The sequence below is a fragment of the Pteropus vampyrus genome, unplaced genomic scaffold, assembly GCF_000151845.1.
Source record: "Pteropus vampyrus isolate Shadow unplaced genomic scaffold, Pvam_2.0 Scaffold12, whole genome shotgun sequence".
Lineage (NCBI taxonomy): Eukaryota > Metazoa > Chordata > Mammalia > Chiroptera > Pteropodidae > Pteropus > Pteropus vampyrus.
In genome coordinates, this window is record NW_011888793.1 from 14,818,321 (window position 1) to 14,842,894 (window position 24,574).

At 34.4% G+C, this 24,574-nt stretch overlaps 2 protein-coding genes across 4 annotated transcripts in view; one reads left to right on the forward strand and one right to left on the reverse strand.

The window, feature by feature from the left end:
- The window catches only part of SPATA16 (spermatogenesis associated 16), a 216,199-nt gene extending 203,125 nt beyond the window's left edge, over window positions 1–13,074 (reverse strand). For all 3 annotated transcript variants that reach the window (XM_011380541.2, XM_011380532.1, XM_023524814.1), the window contains exons 1-2: window positions 12,968–13,074; window positions 10,277–10,907 (exon numbers count right to left, since the gene is read on the reverse strand). In XM_011380541.2, coding sequence (XP_011378843.1) covers window positions 10,277–10,900 — 624 coding nt within the window. In that variant the 5' untranslated portion in view covers window positions 10,901–10,907; window positions 12,968–13,074. The remainder of the gene's footprint in view (window positions 1–10,276; window positions 10,908–12,967) is intronic.
- The window catches only part of NLGN1 (neuroligin 1), a 995,729-nt gene continuing 977,331 nt past the window's right edge, over window positions 6,177–24,574 (forward strand). The window contains exon 1 of the mRNA XM_023524764.1: window positions 6,177–6,611. The gene's annotated coding sequence lies outside the window, so the exon portion shown is untranslated. The remainder of the gene's footprint in view (window positions 6,612–24,574) is intronic.

Here is a 24,574-nt window from a genome sequence, read left to right on the forward strand (position 1 = left end):
TTTTCTCACCTAGATTATCACAGGTGTAACCTTCTATGTCCTCTAGTCTTTTTCCCTTTCAAATATGCCTCTAAACTAGAGACTTTTGAGTATTTTTGACCATGATCTATGATAAAAAGTATATTTTACCAGGACACACACACACACACAAAACTCGAGAACACATAATTAATCTATTTCTCTCTCTTCCCCATCTATATTTCTATTTATAGATATAGATATAGCCGAATACATAACAGAAACAAAATTTTTCACAAAGTAAAACTTACCTTCCAATGTTCCATGAACTCTGATATTTTCTACTGTATCGTATTTCTATTCTATTCTATTCTATTCTATTCTATTCTATTCTATTCTATTCTATTCTATTCTATTCTATTCTATTCTATTCTATTCTAATGATTTCAATTAAACACAGTACTGACCACAACACATCAAATTGATTTCACAACCTAGTAATAGGGTATTAACCCAGAGACTGAGCACTATTTTTGCTCTCTATATACCCTAGAATGATACAGAAAAAAAACAAAAATCTTACTCTACCAATCTCCACATTAATCTTTGTGGGAGGCCTTCTGTTGCCTACTGGATAATGTTCAAGATTGTGACAAGACATGCATGGTCCCCTGACAACTCTTCCAGCTTCATTTCTTCTCATTCTGCGCTGTGCTTTCTACCCTAGCAACACCTAAACTCCTTCCTATCTTACCCTGAAGTTTTCTCTTTCTGGTTCCCTCATACTCTCTTCCCCCTGGCTGTTTTCTCCTAAAACCAACACTTGAGTCATGGCAAATAAAATATCTACCATAAGAAGAGTATAATTATATTTCAGATGTAACTGAAGAAAGAATAAAGAGATACACTTTGGGTGTTGAAATCTTACACTTCCTTGTAGCTCCTGTTATAACCATAATATTATTGATAAAGTAGTAGCTCCTGTTATAACCGTAATATTATTGATAAAGTAGTAACTAGTCAATATTTCTTTCATTGGTTCTCAATTAAATTTTTTTTTTTGCATTATTATTTTCCTATCCAAGAATATTCCTATTGCCTTCAACACAGATCCCAATGTCCTCTTCCTGGTTTTTAAGACCATCTGGGTCTGCCTTTACTTACCTAACCTTAATTGATGATAATGCTTTCCTCTGACTCACCCATCTCTTTGCTGTCCTTCTTTCATTTCATGCTTCTTCCTCCAGTCCTCCATCCTGTTAGTAATGTTCTTCTCACATATCATTCTCATTTTCCATCCCCTCTAGCCACTCCACTTTTCCCTTAAGCTATTTGCTTTGGAGGTCCAGTCAATTCCCTAAATTCACCCCAAATCTTCTCATCATTTTTATGAGTACTTTATGCATTTTTATCTCTTTAATAGAGAGTAGTAATAGTTCCCAGCCCACAGGGTTATTGTGAGGATTAAAGTTGTTAATATAAAGTGATTGCCACAGAGTTCATGCTCATAAATGTGTATCACAAATTCTACCAAACTCTTCCATCTTAAACCTTTGTTCTACATAGCTACAATGAACACTTGATAGATTCCTGATTATCTTACAATTATAGGACTTTTGTCTAAAGCTTGAGTCTAAATTCCTTGAGAATGAAAGCCTGTCATATAATGTGCTCTTACCCCCATGCCACCCAACGAGTGGATAGAAAGCAGTGAAAAATTGGTAACTTAATAACTGGTGGCTAATTTATTGATATAACTCATCCCATAAAATTAATTAGTATCATCATCATCATCATAGACCAAAACAAGTACTCCAGAAGTTAGTTATTTCTGGATATAAAATATACTTTGGTGGTGGCATTCAATTATGTATGAATCCAATGTTCTAGGTACTCATAACAATTCATACAAAATAAGGAAACCACACTGAGACAGTGCAATAAAAATCTGTTTCCCTTTTTTATTATCCCCTGCCTAACTGCATCTTATTCTCTGATAGGAACAGAACTGTGACTCAGGTGAAAATAAAGTCTCTATTTTAGTGAATGTCAAGTGAGGCAACAGAAGAGTTAAATAACTAGATGTTGAAATAAAACTTTTTCTTAACTTTCTTCTAGATCATCTGTGGTTAAAAGAGTAACCACAACCTCACTCTGTGTTATATTTGTCTGAATAAATTCGAGTGGATCTCATCTACTCAGTACCTGTACAGTCTATTTGAATATCATACTATTTTGTGTTTGAAGGCTGCAATGGGTGGAAGAAAGAGAGGGGGTTGCTGTTTTTAACTTTATTTGGCTTTGTAAACCTTGTAATAAATTTGAAAAATTGGATAGCAGAAGAAATGTTGAGCAATACTATCCAACATTTTGATAAGAATCATCTTTGTGTGTGTGTGTGTGTGTGTGTGTGGACATTAACGTTGAGTAAGATTTCAATGACTGAGTTTTTAAGGGTTTTGATTCACAACAATGTGAACAGAGTTAACTATATTTAAAAATTACACTAACATTTACCGTCATTTGAATCAAACCCATAGCAACCACCTGTAAACTATGAAAATAATCTTTATGAAAATAATATTATTCAGCTTCCTTTGGATTAATAATTCATTTTTTTTTGTGAGGGCATTGCTAATAAAACAAATTTAATATATCAGAAATACATGCTAACTAACCACTGACTGGACTTTAATAACAATCTATTTCTTGTGTTAATAGGAAAGTAGTCATTAAGTTAACTTAGTTTTTAAGTGAATATGAGATTAAGTCTAAATTTCCAAAGAATAAATTTTCATGGCAATGACATTTACATTTTTCTTGATGCTTTTTAATAGCTTTAGCATGTTCAGATATTAAGTCTCATAGTTCCTTTTAAAAAGGCACATGTGAGTTAATACCAATTGTAGGTGATTTTAAAGAATGAAGTAATGAGCATTTTCTATGTCAGCAGTTCTCAACTACTAGCTGCTCAATAAAATGACCTAGGAACTTAAAAAGACCAATGCCTCAGGCATGGTCATTGTCTGGAGCCCAGACAATTATATCAGAATTATGTCAATTAAGTCAATTACATCAAGAATCTATGAGTTTCATAGTATTTTTATATAAAATTTAATTCATTTGTAAAGTGATACAGATGATAGAATATAGTTTTATTTATTGAAAATTCTCCTACCTGCCCCTCCCCCACACTTTACCACTATGAGAAAACTCAGTTCCCCTTGAGATAGCCAGTGCCTTCCTTGCAACCCTCAGTTGCCCCACTTTGCCACTCTTCACCTCCTTTTGATTTTCCCCTCATCCATCCTCACAAGCTCTCCTACATTATGGGTGCTGTCTACAAAAAAGGGTTGTGGCTCTTTTTGTTGCTGTGTCAATGGCTGCTCACATGCAGGGAAGGGAGAGGACTTAACAGGAGTTGGATGAGTTGCTTGGTGGGTGTACAATGGCTCCAGGCCATCTGGACAAAAAGCCTCAGTATTAAAAGGGGCCCATTAAATTGGGAAATCACCTTAGACAGCCTTTCCATTTCCCATCCTTTTAAAAAATAATAGCCTGAAAAGTACCATGTGCCTTTAACCAATAATCAACTCTCCTACGTGTAGCTTAAAGTTTTTCATCTTTTTGTTTCCACTGGGGTCAGGATGATGGCCACTGGAGCTAATTAAATGACACTGAAATATGTAGGAACATTTAGAAAATGTTCACTTGAGGGACACATTTCAGAAAAAAAAAAACCTTTTAAGATATAAACAATAATAATGCACTAAATTAAAATAATATATAACTGAAAATGAAAATGAAGTCTTGGGACACAGGCAGTAAGACTCTATGCCTTGTCTCTAATCTCTTGCTTCTTGAGGGCAGGGACTAGGTTTTATTTATATTTGTATCCCCTACATCTAGAACTATGTCAGTTTGAAACAGCTGGCAAATGTTGTGGTTTTAACACACTTTTTTCTTCTAATGGCAAATCCTGCTTTTCTAGAGATTTGTCTTATTTAACTAGTGTCTAATTACTGGGATATATCTAATTGTGTTATTTTATTTTTGAGGTTAAGAGAGGCATTTATTTTGTATCTTCTTGCTATGTAAATTTGCTAGAATTATGAAAATCTTTTATCATTAAATACTTATTAGTTATGGTGTCCCTGGATGGAACAAAGATGACAACAGTCAAGTTATAAACTGAAATGTTTAATTCTGAATGTAAAGAGTTTGATGGTTTATACGTGACAAATAAAATAATTTGAACTATTTCTAGCATAACAATTTGTGTGTTAAAGTGAAAGCTTGTATTTTTATCAAAAGCAGTGAATAGTTCAAAATAGTGTTTGATTTAGATAACTGTTTCTGAAAGGAGGAATAGAGTAAAAGCAATGCATTATTTTGACCCCTTGCTTTGACTGAATTTCAAATATCATTAAAAGAAGAGGATACATTTTTAATGTTAATCAAAGGGGAAAAGGGATACGAATTAAAACAATGATGATAAACACTGAATTGGGCAAAATCCTTTGGGGTGCTAAAGTTTGAAGTTAAATATATACTGTATAGGGAAATGAGAAGTACATTGTACTTGAGAAGTACAATGACAAGTTGTAAAAGTTGAACTCTGAACTTAGAGTTCATCATTATTTTCAACAAGCAATCTTATGTGAAAATACCTTATAGCTTGGCATTAGAATTCATTCATTCTTAACGGCGTTCTAAGTGGTTAAGAAAGTTGTTCAAAGTCACACAGCAATTAGGTACCAGAAGCAACATCAAACACAGATAATCTGATTCCAAATTCGATGCATCATCATACATCACAGCTCTGGACCTACTTGGCCACCTAGGACTGTGTGAGCTAGATACTACATGGAAATGCTTACTGCTTACTTGCTAGAGGTTGCATTGGCAGGCATTTGTATACCAGTGGCATGGCATAAATCCTTAGTCCCTGGATAAGCAGCATGAACATCATTTGGGAGCTATTTGAAATGAGGCATTTTGTGGCCCATCAGAGATCTAACACATGAGAATCTCCATTTTTTACAATATTCCTTTACAATCTTTACACATTTTAAGGTGTGAAAGCAATAGTTTAAGATGTGAAATCAGGGCACCTGAATTCAGTCTGAGCCCTACCAAAAAGTAGATGTGGCACTTTAAATTTTTTGTTTAACATTTTATAGCATCAGTTTCCTTATCTATAAAATGGGAATGATAATATCTGTTTTTGAGGGTTATTGTGATGATATCTTAATAAAAAGGCCTGGACCCCAGCAGGAGTTAAGAAATGCATACTGAATTCACGTGCAAATCCACAGATGTGTAAAAGATAGCTCAGGCCCTCAGGGAATTTGGCAAACTCTTGCTTTCTTTATTATGTTGCACTAAGAACTATCTGTGTTAGAATTCTTTTAAGTTAAGCTTTCTGGGATGTCCACATTTTCATGCCCTAGAGATTTGCTACAGAATTATTCTCAGCAGAGCAATTATAGGTGAGGCTGCCCTATAATGAGATATCTTTGCTACTTCATTAAATAAATCCCCTTGGATGGGCTCCAAAATGGACCTGCCTCATACCAAATTCCATTACACTGGAAGTTATCTCATAAGAAGGCCCTCTGCAGGTTCGATCTTCCCAGATACCTAATGTTTACCATAAAGGGAATATGTTCTAGAACAGTGATTCTCACAAGCTGGTTCTCAATCCAATGCTTTACTGATCCAAGGGGAAATTTAAAAAATAAAGACAATTTAGTCGACTTTTTATAAAATTAAAAATAAATCTATTTTTTAAATATCCTTCATTCTGAGACTATGCCCTTTCTATTTTCTTCCTATTCCATTGGTCTTAAACAACTACATATTTTTATGAAATACTGATGATAATAGATGGTAATTTTGTACTGTTCTTGTGTGACACAAATACAATGTCAATCCTCTTCAACTTAAAAAAAAATTATGGGCCCTTGAACTCCAAAATTTCTAAACCATCGTTATAGAAAAAACTGCTTAAAAGGAAATTCTTTCCTATGAAATTAGTGAGGAGCATTTTATATTAGGGACCGAACTTCAAAGTTTTAATTGGAGGGTGACTGTTCCATGTTGGCGTATTACAGAGTGCCATGCTCCTCAAACTGCGAAGTGCACATCCTGATTCTGTAGGTCTGGCACAGTCCAAAAGTCTGCAATTCCAACGAACTCACAATTAGAGTAGGAAAAGCATAACGGTTAACTTGGTGAACTCTGAATCACATTTCCCTGGTTCAGCTCCGGGCTCGACCACCTCTATCTGTTGACCCATGAGCAAGTTAGTTAACCTGTCTATGCCATAGTTTTCTCATTAATAACACAAGAATAATAATAATGCCACTTCATAAGCTTGCTATGAGAATAAAATGGAATTATAAATGTAAATATTCCAAGAATGTGAAATACAGTATCTGACCCATAGAAGAACTCCGTAAATGTGAATTATTACTCTAACTTCACAGATCAGTGACCGGAGTGCCAAGACATTATAAAAAGATTAGCACCTCAAGGGATTCCTACGTGATGAATCTGAAGAATTCAGAGTTCTATTTGTAAGGGATACGCTGTGTTCTAACTTCTTTGGCCTGCTCAGTGGGATTGTTTGAAGCTGTGAAGTTTGAAAGGTGTGTATAGATCTATTCTAATTCAAAGTTGTATGCCTCTTCATTACTAAGATCTTATGAGTAAGGTTGAAATGATAGTATTGTTTAAGTTGCATGCCATGAACTTAGAACTTTTTATAATTTCTTTGAGTGTTTTCCAATAAGTGAAAAGAAAAATCTGTTTAGTATGTTCTCAGACCTTCAAGTTTTCCCACAGGTCCTTACTTTATTAATAATTATTCTTCCTATGAAAGTGCAGCTAGAATGTTTATTAATTTTTTCTTACTTTTTATTGACAGCCAAACAATTTGTTCAAAGTACTGTGTATTGCCTAATATGCAGATACAACTAACTACACGAGGCCATTGTCATATATTTCCTTATAGAGAGCCCAGACTATTTTTATAGTGGGTTAATGAATACTTGTCCTCTAAAAAGTACAGGGAATAGCATCTAGGCATGAAAAATGTGATTTAATATAAATTTGTGTTTTTATCTTCAGCTTATATCCTTTTCTCTACTTGTGTGACTTGTGATGTGAATATAAACACAAGAGCAAATGATGACTGATTTTAATAAAACTTAACAAAGATCGATGAGTTGGTAAGAGCTCAAGACTAATTTTACCTACATAACTGGTTCAACTTTATATGGTAAAAAGAAAGCATAGCAAAATAAGTTTTACCAAGCACATTTAATAAATGCCTCTTGTGTTCTGAAATCCTAAAAGATTAAAGTTGACTGCTCTTTGGAAGCTAAACTATTGTCTTCTCAATCATTGCATACCATTGTACCTTAATCATTGTAAAATATTATTGTAAATTTACCTATCTAGTTAGTGACTAGATATTATGAAAATAAAATGAGTTAATATTTTTGTCAAGAGCACAGGAAAACTAACATATAAACCTTATATTCCTAATGGGATTATTCAACACATTGGAAGTTATCATGTCAATTAATAAATATTCACAAATCTTCAGAGCCTTTCCTCGGTTTTCACTTTTCTGTTTCTTTTTTTTGTGGTTTTACCTTTACCTTTTACAGCTGACTTTGTACCGCCCATCTGGAAAACGTTTTATATGCCTCTAAATGCCTCCCAAGTGAAAAGCACTCTAAGGGGAAGTTGCTAGTTATCTTTCAATATCTGCTCTACACTTCCTCCTCAGTAATAGGACCAGTGAATGTTAGGACCATCTGCAACAAAGACCATATTTTTCAGCCTCTTTTGTAGGTTTGTGCGATCATGTGATTAAATTTGGGTCAGTGGAGAAAACAAATGAAAACAGTATGTGCAGTTTTTGTGAAGTATGCTTATAAGGACACACTGTGTCTCTATCCTTTCTTTTCCCCCCTTCTGGCTGGTGAAAATGTGAATGTAGTGACACCAACAGAAGCTGCCATTTTGGATCATGAGGTCAAACCTACATCTTGCAGAACAAAATAGAATCTGGCACCTTGATGATCCTACCATCAGAAGGTAGCACTTCTCTACCTGCATTTATGTGAAAGAAAAATAAACTTCTCTCTTGCTTTAGTCACTGTTATTTTGCAGCCAAACCTAATCCTAACTTATACACACTCAAACAATGCATCTATTTTTCAGGTATGATTCTTATCATCATGCCTTAATCTTTATCATCCATCTTATCTTACTCAAAGACATGCTAGGACCTAAGGAAAAGGGAGAGAGATGTGTTAAGTAATACCTGAGAACACTCAGTATTAAAGAAGTTAAATTTCAGAGAAGTTAAATTATAGAGAAGAAAGAGTTAAAGAAATTACAAATCTTTTCTGCTCCCAGTAGCTTTGGTTTATTAAGAGACCTTCTAGGTAAGATTTCAAAGTTAACTCCCAAGATAATAAGACAAAAGCTAGGCCAGATGTCTAAGCTAAGTTTTGGTCTCAAAATAATTACCTTTGTTAATTACCAGTAATTAGTGTCAGCATCCAACACTTTCCTAAAAACTTGAGGTAGGGTGGGTGAGAGAGAGAGAACACACGCATTTTCCAGTACAATTACGCCTTGGGGTCATTAAAACTTGATTTAAGTTTTATAATTTTGAACATTGGGTTTTATGGAAAAACTGTATATTTTCTTCTAGTTAATGTAGATATCTTTTCCTTCTACCTAGGCTTAATTTGAAGTTTATATCTTTTCTTTTTTTATGCCTCTCTTTTTTCATTGCCAAAATGATTATTTTTCTTTATTTGTAAAATTACACTTTTAACCCTGCCCCCCTTACCCCCAAAAATCTTCAGCTGAAATGGCCCTAGCAGAAGTGCCCAGGCTTCTTCCTGGAGTCTTTCAGCCAGAGGCTTCCGGTCTTTAGTTAAAAAAACAGAAAACAGCAGAGAGTTCTCAGTGGTTTGTAGATAAGTTGATATTTTTGGCACTTTTTACATAGTTCAGAAGTTTACATAGTGCATCGCTCTTTCCTTCTTTGTGTAGTGACCCTTTATGAAGACAGAAATATTTATAAATGCATCTATTTGTGCTCTGCCTCATTATTTCATGTCCCTTTGGGCCTCCCTTTTTGTGCTTAGAGTTTCTTTTTCAATATTTAGAGGTGCTATTGTCTGGTACTGTCCGTTAATAATTAATTGTAGATGTAGTCATTTTAACCTACAAGTAACAGTGGAAATAATACTTTACTCCCTAAATCTCCATCGCAAACATCTCACACTTGACTCCTGCCATGCTCCTGGTTCTACAGTGGATCAATCACTTTTCCTTTGTGACATCTCTATTTAACTGTTTACTGGTCTGCTTCCCCCACCAAACTGCTAGAGGGAAGGAACCATGTCTTTACTCATATTTTTTTATATCTCCAGTGGCCACCAGACATATAAAGCATACATTGACTTTTTTTGTAATTAATGAAATATGAAGTTACCCACATTGCCAGGCCAATGGGACTTCTACTTACACCCTTCGATCCTTTCATAGGTTCAGTGAGTCAGTAGATGAAGCAATTTTTCCTACTACCTATTTTGTGTTTTAGTGGTAATTCTCAAATTTATTTTAGTCCATGGTCTGTTTCTTTATATCAAGATATTGACCAACTTACTTGCTCGTAGAGAGAAAAATGATTATTCACACAGATCAGCAGACTGAGAAGGAAAGCAAAGGTTGATGATAAAATAAAAAGGTGTTATTTTGTTTTTAATATATATCATGTATATGATATATATTCAACACTCATCAAGATAAATATTATCAACCCATGATAAAAATTAAAGATGGTTATCTTTAATTTCAAATGATATCTTTAATATCAAAAATGCACAATTTGTATACTCATTAACTGCCTATTTCTAGAGAATCTGTATTTCTAGCCACCACCACTGTACTAAAACTTTATGGGTTTTGTAGGTATACATCTACATTACAAAACCAATAGCACGTTTATATGTTATCACTCACTTTAAGGTTTGTTAATAGAGAAAAAGCATGTTGTATGCTTTTGGAGCACTTTCTATAGGTTGGGTGCATACAGGCATTTTAATTTGCAGGCATATATTATTTGCTTTGTGTAAATTGGGTACCACATTATCCTCATATCATTCAGTGTTTTCACCCTATGATCACTATTCATTACCATATGATCAGAGCTGCTCAATTTAATTACAACTTTTCATTTCAGTTTCCTTTCACCATATCTATATATTTTTTAATCCCATACCTCTAGTGCTGTTCTGAACTGTCCTGCCGCCACAGCATATTTCTTTTGTCTGTAGCAAGAGCTGGCATCCTTTAAGGCTACTTGAAGCCATTTGTCAATCTGAGGCAGAAAGCTGAAATTAGGTACATGCAAAGGGTCTACTATTTCAGCTGCTCGGCATGTTGGCCGAATTCCAGGGGATATGAAGGACTCCACAAACTCATAGCTCACATCCTCTTCATCAATGTAGACCAACTTCACCTCCACATCCATGATGTTCTTTAAGGGGATGTGAGGCAAAGGCAGGTTGAGCAAAGGGCTGTCAATTTCCATGATCTTTGCCTCCTTCTTTCCAGCTGGCTTTTCTTCGCCTTCTGCCTTCCTTTTAAAGGCCAATTTCTCTAAATCGTTGCTTTGTTTTTCTTTGATGCTCTTTGCCATTTTTAGTCTTTCAACTGGGCTTTCTACCTGTTTGTCTCCACAGCTTTTCTTAATCTCCTGTGGCATTTCCAAGATGCTGGGTGGGTTTGCTAAGGTGGACATTTTCTTGCTTGTGTTTATCTTTGGAACAAGCTGATCAGGATAGACCCTATTTACTGTGTTCTCCACACTCCTACTACTTCCTGTATCCATTGATTCCCCCATGAAACTCCTATAAGGGTGAGAAGAAGGAAAATAATTAAAACTATAGTTTAAAGTTTCAGTGATTTAAGACTATAGTCAAATTCACTTCAAGCACTGTTTTGTTCATTATAGATATTTATCATGATAAAGTAAAACTGTATGTGCATCATCTGCTGCTCTTTCAATAAGGAAGTATATGTTTCATTCTCAACACTCATCAAGAATTTGTTGAAAACACATTTAGACAATATCTTAAAAATAATCATCTATAGTTGAACAACGTTGAATGAACATTTTTATGGGGAGCCCAGACTCATTGAATAGGAAAACCTTATAGTCACTGAGGACAAAAAAAGACAAAAAAAAATCCATTTTGATATTAATTTCCTGAAAGAGGCAGGTGGTCTAGAACTCATTATAAAATATACTGCTAACCTGTATAATAGACTTGGGAGTCTAAAGAAATCACAGCTGCTTCCTCTGAAAATCTTCCAAAATGTTGTGAGCACAATGTTTCCTTGATTTGTTTCTTCTATTAGTAATAAAAAAATCTCAAGTTTAAACTACTTTAAGATAACTATTATTTAGAACTGACTTGAAAGCAGAACAACATAACCTTCAACCTCTCATTAATGCAGAGCCAAATATTAATCTTGGGTCTATTGTATGAATATTTTTGTAGCAATGATGGCAATATAGTATATTATATGAAAACAAAGCATTTTCTTAAATCACTAATGTTCAAAAAATATAATGAGCAGTCTTTTGATGCAAAGGTTATCTGCTTCTAGATAAGTTTCAAAATATAAAATGTCCTAAGACCTAATAATTATGTAATATGGTTGGTTCCTACTTTTTTAAAAGGCTTTCACACATCATATTCTGTCCTGGAATTAACTCTGTAGAGTAAATAAGAATAAAGACCACATTTTTCAAAGAAACTAAGGGAGAGAGAGGTTAAATTGCTTATCCAGGTCATGATGTTGGTCACCAGCAGAACTTGGACTTCTATTTCCACCCTGAGACCTCCACTCAAAACCTCCTAGCCTGGGGTACTTCTTTCCTTTATAGAATGTTGTTCTTTAGGATAGCTAATAGCAGACTTACATCGGAATGCAAAGAGAAGAGAAAATGCAAAAAAGAAGGGCTGAATATGATAATAAGATAAGAATTGGAAAAGATCTAATATTCTTGCTTCTTGTCATCTATACCAGGACATTATCTGACATCAGATAGTCTAGAGTATCTTCTCAAGACTTATGATATTGTTAATGTTGTTGATTATTTTCATATTTGTATGCTGGAAAGACAGAGGTTCGCCTAAAGAAAACATTTGAAACACCCTGAATTTTGACCCAATAATTCTTTTTTTCTTTCTTTTTATTTTTCAGTTACAGTTGACATTCAATATTATATTAGTTTTAGGTGTACAGCATAGTGATTAGACATTTATGTAATTTATGAAGTGATTCCCCTGGATAAGTCTAGTATCCATTTGGCACCACACATAGTTCTTTAAATATTATTGACTATATTCCCTATGTTGTAATTTACATCCCTGTGACTATTTTGTAACTGCCAATTTGCATTTCCTAATCTCTTCACCTTTTTCACATAGCCCTATAACCCCTCTCCCATCTGGCAACCTTTATTTTGTTCTCTGTGTCTATGAGTCTGTTTCTGTTTTGTTTATTCTTTTTTTTTTTTTTTTTACATTTTCTATATAAGTGAGATCATATGGTATTAGTCTTTCTCTGCAAGGGAAACAAAAGAAAAAATAAACAAATGGGACTACATCAAACTAAAAAGTTTTTGCACAGCAAAGGAAACAATCAACAAAATGAAATGACAACCTATTGAATGGGAGAAGATATTTGCCAATGGTATATCCAATAAGGGGTTAATATCCAAAATTTATAAAGAACTCATACAACTTAACACCAAAAAACCCACAAACAATCCAATTAAAATATAGGCAGAGGTGCGAATAGACATTTCTCCAAAGAGGACATACAATGGCCAACAGACATATGAAAAGATGCTCAGAGGAAATGCAAATTAAAACCACAAAAAGATATTGCCTCATACCTGTCAGGATGGCCATCTTCAATAAACCCAACGAACAACAGGTGTTGACAAAGATGTGGAGAAAAGAGAACCCTTATGCACTGTAGGTGGAATTGCAAAATGGTGCAGCCGCTGTAGAAAACAGTATGGACATTCCTCAAAAAATTAAAAATGAAACTACTTTAGACCCAGCAATTCCACTTCTGGGCATTTATCTGAAGAAATCCAAAACACTAATTCAAAAAAATATATATTCATCCCTATGTTCATTGCAGTATTATTTACAAGATATGGAAACAACCTAAAGGTCCACCAATAGATGACTGGATAAAAAGGATGTGGTATGTATATATGATGGAATATTATCTGGCCATAAAAATGAAATCATAACATTTGCAACAGCATGGATGGACCCAAAGGGTATTATACTAAGTGACATACGTCAGAACAATGATTCTTAAAGACAGAAAAGTAAGAAAGAAAATTGTACATATGGCTCTAGCCTTTGAGCCACTTTCCTGATTCATATCATTAGGAAAGGTTTAGGTCAAATGTGGACATACCAAAAAATCTACTATAATGATCTATATTATCTTATGAGAAAGTGTGAATTCCAATAATTCTAACAACAACTATCTTGGATGTTAATCTGCAAAAGTTTAATACTAGAATAATATTTTCCCAGGGATTTATACTGACATATTAGAGCTGTGTTTCTATGGGGGGACAATACCTAAAATAATAAAATTTTACGCAGTCTGTGTTATGCTTGATCATGAAGGAGATCACCATGGCTGAGAATCATAGGTTCCATCCACACAATTTTACTTTGAGTAAGGCCCTGTTTTCTTTCCTCTCCTGGAACCATTGCTGGCATCCAACATATCTTTTGGACCATTAATATGGCTAGTCCGAGTGGTGTGGAGAAAACTGTCTTGGCCATCACTCAATCTTATGTTTGTTCTTGTGGCACATGCGATTTAAGTTGAGTTAGCTTCAATCTGTGAATTAAGACCTCTGTTGGATGGACACTCAGGAATTACATCTATATCAACGTTTTTCAGTAGCAGAGATACAGAAATGAAAGTAGCACAACTCCAACACACCATGCATGCACTGTATGGTTTCTTAAGTAAAATTTTGAGTAAAATTTATAGACCATCGTGTGCTAAGTTCCAAATAAAGCTTGATTCTGATGAATACTATAGGAATTACATATATGCTCCCCTCTTGGTTCAATGCTATGTGTGAAGCAAAAGAAATGTGAAGCTCTTGAAACTTTTTTAAAGCTCAAAATATCTGATTTTAAGGATCGCTGACTCATATTCATTCTTATAATAGACTGTAAAAATATAAACAGGAAATGCTGATGGGCGAGCTATTCCAAATTTTTCATGGTATCACCCAGGTAACCTTTCTAAATTCTCTACTTCAAGCATCAGTGGCTAAAATATGTCAGAATGTCTGTAGTTGGTTGTAGTTAGTAACATTTTTAGCATCTATAGCAGCATGACCTATCTCTTCTGCATTTATTTTACATTTCTTGAACACATATAAATGTATGAGCTTATCTTTATAACTACTGCTTTTGGAAGGTAATTCTATCTCTCTCTCTCTCTCTCTCACCACCCCTCTGCCTCCCCACCTCCTTCTTGTCTTCTGCTTACTTTTCCTTCACACTCTCCCACACCAGTCTTCCCCCCAGCTGTCCCCCATCCCTCCCTGCATTATTTTTTCTTTGCAAGAAAGAAGGTTTTATTGTTTTTATGAAACAGGTGTCTGAGTATTTCTGCATTGGCCCTTAAACTTCTCTATAGAAATAATAATTTGGTCTTCAGTGCAGTTTTGTGCAAGAAATAATAATGGGGGCGGGGGAGAAGTGTACATATAGTTCATTGAGCATTCAGAGGGAATGAATTTGTAAGTAGTTTTTTACTTCAAACATCTGAAATATCAATTATTCCAAATTTATCCAAGAAAAAATAATGTATGTCCCCTCAATAAATCCAGAATAAATATTCTGCCTATAAGTGGCCTAAATGTTCAGGCTGAAAAACCATGGCCAAACCCAACCACTATTTTTCAATGTTGGTTACAAATAAAGTGATTTCAGCTTCAGATTTAGAGCCTGTTCTTTATAAAAATTGTTGAATGTCTACAGAAGAGTTATGGAACTGCTTACTTACAGCTTTTTAAAAAAATTATAAAACTTCATTTAAATAATCTGGAATTCAAGGCCTTTCACCACCTAGTCCAATGTGTATTTCCAGACTTAATTTAGCACTCTTTCTGTAAACAACTCTGAAGTCCATTTGAAATTCTTGTTACTTCCAAAAGATATCCGTTTTCAGTCTGCCTACTAACAATTCTCCATCTTCCTATTCCCACCTCATTCTACCTGTCCAAACTTAGCCAGAAGTTATCCATCTCTCCCTCCTCAGAATACCAATGGCATTTATAGCACTTATTTTGTACACTGCAGTTATGTGCGAATGACTTATTTCTTCCAACAAACTCCCTAAAGCAGAAATACGCTTTACTTATCTTTACATTAGTTTAGTGGTTTGCATAGAGTAGGCATTCAATAAATGTTGATCAGTATGGATGCTGTGGATCAAAGGCTAATTTATACATTTTAAGAAAAACAAAATTGATTTTTCTAAAGGTATGGCCTGTAAATTTGTAAAAGTTGTTTCTCAGGTGTTTTGCTAGATTTTTTTATTTGTTTTAAATTTGATCCTGGATAAAGTACATTTTCTTTTTTGATAATTCAAATGAATCATGTATCAACTAGATTTAAACTGTCAACCTCTTCATTTTTTTAATAGTCAAGTTGATTAACATGACATTAGTCAGTGTTCCTGAGGCTCTGAGTTACATTTTAATCATTACTTCAATATAAATACTTTTAGAGAAAACTATTAGACAGTATTCACTGATAACATTCTGTAAAAATGTCCCTTCTTTAATTTAGAAGACAGCACTATAAAATTGATTTTCTATAAAGAAAAAAGATCTCCAGCAAATATTGATATGAAACATTAGAATAATCTCTAAGGTTTTATAATAAATACAGGTACAAGAAAAAAAGAGAGGTTAATGTTCAGTAATTTCCAGGAGGTAACCATTTAAAATTTATTCGGTAGATTTTCATCACATTTATTTTTTTTTCGTCAAATATTCCATCAAGCATTTTGTTCTATGTGGGTGTTTCCATTGCTTCATAGATACAATCAGTGGTCTACCTGGCTATTAGTACCACAAATTATTTATTAGAATTTCAATTGAAATAGGCAGCTCAAACATGGGGGAATTTAGAAAAAGAGAATACTTAAAAAATGTGCTCTCTGAAACATTCAACATTACAGTTGCTATGGTTTTCTTTCTTAAAAAAAAAAGGATCTAATTTTAACTTGCTGTTAAATGTAACCAGAGAGACATTATAAAGAAAAAAGATCTTGCTTGTTAGTCTACTAGTACACCTTGATATTTTTAAAAACACACTACAAAATATTTTTTCAGTCCAATAATTATTTATTGAACACCTGCTATGAGCAATGTAAAGTGCTAGGTATTATGAAGGAAACTAAAGATGGCCAAGACAGTGTCTTGGCAATCTTGGGTTCATAGTTGGGGGCAGAGGTGAAGAATGAGGAAGGGTTGTATAGATAAATAACTTCAGATAGAGGAGACACTCTCTTACTAGACTGTAAACTGCTGGAGAAGCAGAAATGTGTCACAATCCTTTTTCTGTACTGATGTCTAGTTCTTTCAGAGCTTGGAACGTAACAGACCCTCAGTGCACATTTGGTTTTGAATATGTGGCTGAGGTGAGTACTGTGGTAGCAATAATGGACGTGCTCCTGTGATAACATGGGACTGATGCAGTTTCAGGAGATCTGCTTTTGAGAAGAGGCAGACTGAGAGGTGTCCCCATACAGGCAATTTTTCTTCTTTTTCATCCAAGTATCTAAAAGGTACTATTATCAGAAGGGAGAGTGAATTTGGCCTCACAATGCTCATTAAGAAATATAAAATTAAACATATCATGCAGTATTATATGAAAAACAACAACGAACAGGTACTCCCAGTTTAAAAAGTTATCTCACTGGATTATCTCATTCGTTTCTCAGAACAATGCTTCTGCATAAATCTCATTACCCTCATTTTATTAATGAGGAAACCAAGAGATGAACAACTTGAAGGTGATCACCAAGAGAATTTACCAGACCTAAGACTTGAACCCAGGACATTTAATGTCAAATTACATACCTTTCAGACCATAGGATAATAAATTCCTCTGAACTGTATCAACATTGATTGGTGATTAATCTACTTTCCCTATCTTAAATTTTAAAAATTAATTTAATAACCAGATATTTAACTTTACTGCTGTTTTACTGGGTGGGGCTCCTCTTAAAATGATAACAAAATGAACTGGCAACTTATGGTTAGCAAGTACATAAACTAAATTTGTTGAGAAAGGCATTAGGTTTTAGGTGTTTTCATTAGATCTGTAGTTGCAAGTGTAAATATGGCCCTGTTATATTCCAGCAGTAATTAAAATCAGCAAAAAGTGATGTGGACATTAAACTTCCACATGAGCAGATTCCAGGGATTTCAAACTTGAAATTGCCAAACCATTTGCTGATCACTGAGCCACCAAATGGAAATAATGGCTTCAAAGCGGCTCTAACTATACTTCTTCATACCTAGTACACTGTGAATATTTGGCACGTCTCCTCAGAGAAAGTGTTAGAAAGGAGGCTCCATCACAGTATCATGTAGTAGAAAGAGCATTCTGTTTGGAGTTTCAAGAAAGATTTGAATTATGTAATGGCACATAAAGTAAGGGAAGAGGTGAGCAGGCTCCTTAAACATTCCTCCGCTCTTCAAAAGCTAAACTCTTTAATCTGGACCTCATCTCTCCATCCTCCCAACGACTGTACTCCTGCAATAGTGACCTTTCCATATCACCTCTTCCTCTCTTGCCTAATACTGTTATAGCACACACTGATCCGGCAACATTTTTTTTTTAAGAAAAAGAAACAAACACCACTGCTTCTACTTCTCTTTCCTGTTGCTATCCCAAGTCACTGTTCTCTCCACTGCAAAATGACTGAAAATATTTTTTTTTATATTCTCTCTCTCCACTTTTTCTTCACACATTCTCTTTCCAATTCACTCTCTTCAGGCTTCGGTCCCTACCATTCACTCCATTACGCCTGCTGGTATATATAGGTCATCAACGACTTTCATGTTGACACCCCTAGGTTCTCACCTGCCAGACCTCTTCGCAGCAATCTTCACAAGTCACACTCTCTTTAGTGGAACACTTTCTTCTCACCTTCTATGGCACCGTGGTCTTCAGATTTTTCTATTATTTCACTGGACACTCGTTTTCAGCCTCCTGAATTGGCTCTTCCTCTTCTGTTCCACCCAAGAGCTGGAGTCACTTCTTTTCTCCAACTACATTCTCTCCTTAGGTAATCTGTCCCGTTCTATAGCTTCGAATATCATCATATGCCCTTAACTCCCGGTGTTCCAACTCTAGCCCTATATATTCTCAGAACTTCAAAATTGTATACCCAACTGTGTATGTGACATAACTACTTGGAATGCCCTATTATGCATCTTAAAATTAACAACCCCCAAACAGATCTCTAATACCATCCCCTCAAACTGCCCCTCTCCCAGTCTTCTCTATTGCAGTACATGTCCCCACCTCTATCCAGTTGGCCAGGACTGAAATTTATGTTATCTTTGATTTCTTTCTTTCACTTAACCTCCCATCCATCCTTAGGCCCTGTTGACTGTTTCTTTCAAATACCTACCTCTTTGCATATCCATGACAATACCCTCATCCAGGTCCCAAGATCTCATGCTTAGATAATTACAATTGCTTCTTCACATACAGCACTCTGTTATCTTTTTAAATGAAAATAAGATCTCACCAAGTTCTTGCTTAAACCTTTTGATGGCTGCCCATAACACCTAGAATAGAATACAAATCCCCTATGCCTCTGCTCCCTCTAAAAATTCATCACATTTCTTTCCTCCCTTATCTACTATGTTCCAGCCACCTGGCTTTCATTCTGTTTTGCTAATTTAACCTTGAAGCCTTTGCCTAAGTTGAGCTAGAATTTTCTCTACACTGTTTTTCATGATTATTCAGATCATAGCTTTAATCTCTGTTCCCAGAGAAACCTCTGATGAATTAAAGTAACCACCCTTCAGTAGTATATCTATTTTAAATCTCTCCATACCCTTTATCACAGCAATATTTACTTATGTATATTTTATTCATACTTATCTTCCTCTACCAGAATTTAAGCCCAGTGAGAAAAAGTACTTTGTATGCCTAGTACACTGAAATACATTCAGAATGCGCTGAACACAGAGTAGGTACACAATAAATATTTGTTGACTAGACGAATGAAATGATAGTATCATCTTATTGTACATCTAATGTAAAATTCAAAAATTTTTTTCTTGCGGCACCACATTACAAAAGCTTATTAGACAGTTTAGTTGGGAGTCGCCTAAATATAAGCTAGCGTTTTACAAATTGGCTTCATCATGGAAAACTCCTTCAGGTAATGTGTCATCCTTGTTCTCTCTCTTTTCCTCCTTCCTCTCTCCCTTCCTTCCTTCCTCTTTCTTTTCTTTTCCTTTCTTCTTTTTTTCCTCCCTCCCTCCCTTCCTCCCTCCCTTCCTTGCTTCCTTTTTCTTTTCTTTCTCTCTCTCTTTCTTCCCTTCCTTCCCTCCTCCCTCTCTCCTTTCCTCCCTCCCTTCATTGTCTTGATAATGTTCTTTTAGCATTTTCCTCCAGTATAAGATTCAGTCTATGATAATGTATTGCATATCGTCGTCATGTCTCTTATTCCCTTTTACTCCCTTCCTTCCTTCTATTTTTATTATTTGCTACTCTAAGTCAATAATATTTATGACATACCTACCCTGGTCTCTTTTATTTTAGTCTTTCTTAGGGAATAAATAATTTTCCTAATTCTTTGTTGACATAAAGTATGGCTCATTCAGAACCAAAAACATCAGAAAAATCAGACCATTTGGGGGAAGTGATAATGGTACAATTTGCTATCTTTACAAGTAGATCCATAAGGACACAACTGTACTTCTCTAAAATCCTTAATCTAATTTGATTGTAAAAACAGTAACTCATTTGCTGTGGCAGGAATATGAGGGTAGGTGAAATAACATTTCAGTGTACTTCAGACACCTTTCGCTACATTTCTTCTTGAAATATAAATGCAATCATCAGCTGCCAAATACATGAGCATTCTGAAAGAAAGTTTTAATCTTGTTCTGTTTCTTTGCAAACATTGCTCTGTCTTTCTATAAAAGTGATCCCCGTTTCTATTTACTTAAGAGGCTGAGATTCTACAGATGTGTAAAAAAAAAATTTTTTTCTTTACCTTTGGCCAGCTCTTTAATTCTGTTGATACAGTTCTTAATTCTTAGGCTTTCACATTTTATTTCTCAAACTATAACTCAGAATTGTATGAAGGTAGAGATGGAGAAACTTTCAACACATTCCAATTTAATCTCCTTATTTTGCTGATGAAGAAATGGAGTGTTGGGCAGGTGAAATGACCTGCTCATGGTCAGACAGCAAATCAGTGCTTATAACCACATCTTGTAGCAATCAGAATTATTTCTATTTTACTCCACTGCTTCCCATCATAAAACACAAGGCAAATGGTTATCACAATTACCATTTCCAAATGAAAAAAACACATATTGGATGACTCAGCACTTTTTAGAGAGTTACAAAATTAATAAATAGTAACCATAAAGATTACTTATCTTTTGACCTACCCTTTAAATTACTTAATTGTTCTCAAACTTGTTTAAAAGTTAAACCTACCCAGAGGTAGGAAATGTATCTTAAAAAACTTTTTTTTGGAAATAGTTTTAAAGTTACAGAAAAGTTTGAGAATGATATTGAGAAATCTCAATTGCCTTTTGCCCATAGTTACTAATTTTAAACATTTTGACCACAGTTATAATTCTCTGCCTTGTGTGTGTATGTGTGTGTATATGTGTGCATGTGTGTGCATGCGTGTGTGTGCATGTGTGTAGTGTAATGTAGATAGGTATAGACAGACACACACATATATACATTTGTAATATATTTCTTGGAGTCTTTTTTTATCTTTAAGCTTTTATTTTTATTTTTTATTTATTTTATTTTATTTTTTAATTTATTTTTTTTTGGTGACATTGGTTAACAAAGTCCAATAAATTTCAGCTGTACACTTTAACATTAAGGCATACATATGTTTACACTGTGTGTTCATCTCCCATAGTTAGATTTCTTTCTATCACCATGGAGCCATTTTTGTGTAGGTTGAGTATATCATGCTTCATTACTGCTTATTACTTCACTGCATATTTCTTAAGATCAAGGATATTTCTCTTATACAACACAATACATTATCAAATCTTCTGATGTTGACATTGATACAATGCTATTGTCTAATTTATAGTCTCTATTCTGATTTTGTCAGTTGTCTTGATAATGTTCTTTTAGCATTTTCCTCCAGTATAAGATTCAGTCTATGATAACAACGTATTGCATATAGTTGTCATGTCTCTTATTCCCTTTTACTCTGGAACTGTTCCTCAGCTTATCTTTGTCTTCCATACGTCGGCATTTTAAAAGAGTGTAAGCCAGCTCTTTTATAGAATTTATCTAATTTTTGGTTTGTCTGACGTTCCTACATGTTAAGATTCTGGTTAAACGTACCCAGTCAGAATACTACAGAATGATGTTGTATCTTTCTCAGGTATCATGTTTGGAGGCACACAATGTCCACTTGCCTTTCTTTGGTGAGGCCAATTGTAATCCCATTCAAGGTGTTATCTAGTTTTTCAAGAGTATACTTAAAGATTTTCCCATTGCAACTTATAAACAGTTTTTGGGGAGACACGTTGAGACCATGCAATTATAATGCTCTTCATCAAACTTGATTTAGCATCTACTGATGATTCTTGTCTAAACTAAACAATGATGACTGAAAGTGGTGATTTCCCCTTCCCAATTCACAATTTTATTAGAATGATCAGAGATTTGGCCGCAACTAAAGTATTTGATAAAAACATTTAATCTTTTTCTGCTATACTTTGTTGTTTCTTGACTTTACACATTTTCATCTTTTTAAAAAGTAAAACCTGTGCTTTCAAGAAACACACATTAAGTAACAACATGTTCAAACATTTAACTAACAGGTACCGCTTTACTTTAAAATAAACATTTTTAAATATGAAAGATGACTCTTTAGCAATGGGAAGGAATCATGGGCATATCTATTCTAATTCCTTCATTTTTAGATAAGAGCCAAAGAGGGAACATCCCTATTTTGTGGCAACAGCAGGACTTGAAGTTAGTCTACAGGCTCTGGTTCTACTAGGCTTTCATCAAACCCACACTACTTTAAGTGCAATCAAAGCTTGTTTGTTAAAAATAGTATCCTCTTCAGTTAGAAGCAAAAACTTGTGGCATAAAGTAGGCAAGATAAGGTAGCTTATACATTGGTGACTTTAATAATCCATCTTTTCTTAAGAATTCATTAATTCATTCAATTATTCATTCATGATTGACCAAGTAACTACTTTATATTGTGACCTGGATCAGCACTGGGATGCAATACTGAACCAAAGATCGCCTCTATTCTCAAACGTTTATGGTTTAGTGGGAGGTCCTATGTTAGTATGCATCAGAATTTCCTAAGGCCTTTTAGGTTCCAGGCACAGATTTTGATTAACTAAGTCTGGAGTGATGCATATGAATTTGCATGTTTAATAAGCAGAGGAGGGCTGTACTAGAAATATAATAGGTCCAAAGCTTTAAAATGGTTATGGTATATGCACCCCCTCCTGACTCTTCCACTCCAACCCCTTACAACTTGAAATTAAAAAGTAATAGTAAAAACAATACCAAACAATAAATATTTTTTAAAAATGTCCAACAAGTTTTGTTATTATTATAATTATTTTTTTGAAATATTAAATGCTAGACCAAATTTTTCCAGAGTATTATTTTGGTAATGCTACTTTGCTGGTGCCCTAGGCATGTTCACAGTCAGTCTAGCCAAAGGAATCTGATGTAGTGGTCTTGTGACCATGCTGGCCCAGGCCAATGCATTCATATGCTTTATTTTGCTGAGGTAAAACTGGTACCTGGGCTGACACGGATGAAGAATTCATGAAGAATTCCAAAAATGAATAAAATGGATTTTGCTTCATAGGAGCTTGGGAGGAAGAAATCAGAGCAGCTATCTATCTTGCCTAGATGGGTTTTCCAAATTCAAGGATTAAGGTAGCATAAAAGACAGGACATGAATTTTGGACTTAAAGAGATATGAGTTCAAAGCCTAACTCTATTTTTTCTTTGTTGAAGAATATTTAGTAAGTTATTTAACTTTGATGGCTCTTGATTTCCTCATCTAATAAACACAAAAACTCATTCCTCATAGGGATGACTGAAGGTTTAACAAAACAATATATGTTAGGAACTAATGCATTTATTATCTGGCACATAGTAAGTTCTCCACAAGAATAGCTATTACGGTGTTGTAGTATATATACTATATCGTGAATAAATTGTAAACATAATATTTATAGATAAAACATACTAACAACATTTAATTATTGGTGATTTTCTTTATATTGTGAAACTTCATTTATATGCACACACATACAAACATCCACACACATATGCATCATTTCTCTTCCTAAATTTCAACAAATTGGCAATAAGCTTTACATAAACATTACATCTCAAGACGTTCCCTGAAGAATTTGTGTCCTGGAGAGCAGTCAGTAAACTAAGAGGACACCCATCAGAAACAGGAATTGCAAATCTGTTTTCTGTTATCATATATACTATACCCATCCAAATAGTGCATAAAATGGGCACACCATGGGTACTGCATGAATAATTAGTATTTGCCACTCTTATCTCACAAATGGAACCTGAGGCATGAAGATGAGACTGCTTCTAAATTACTTTTTCCAGCTGAACTGGATGTTTACATTCATATAAGGTAATTATAAATCTCTGTAAACTATCTTTTGAAATGGGGTGGAGAGTGAACATAGAAATCCTCTAATCTTCAAACATGTCATGTAATAAAATGTTCACTGGTGTCATTTTAATATTTTCTAATACCTTTACAATGGATTTTAACTTAACAATCCCTAAACTGTACTTCCCTTTAAAAATTAAAGAATAAAGGGTCATTTTTAACACTTGAGAAAATTGTTAGATAAGGTTTTTTTTTTTAATCTGATTTGCCTGAGGATTAATGGCACATTGTCCTTCCTATGCACTTACCACAGAACTTGGTGGAGGAGAGAGAGAAGAGAAGAGAGAAAATTAAAAAAAAATGATCTAGTTATTTATCAAGCCATTTCATATCATAAATGTCTGAGCCAAAGTGTGTTTATCTGATTCTTTGCAAGACTTTCAGTTTGATATTTTACAAAAGATAATATGAAGTGCTTTCGGACTGAACTAGATTGTATATATTTGTTATATATATTTATCATATATATTTGTTAAAGTTATTTTTGCACAAATGACATATTTAATTTGACTTCATT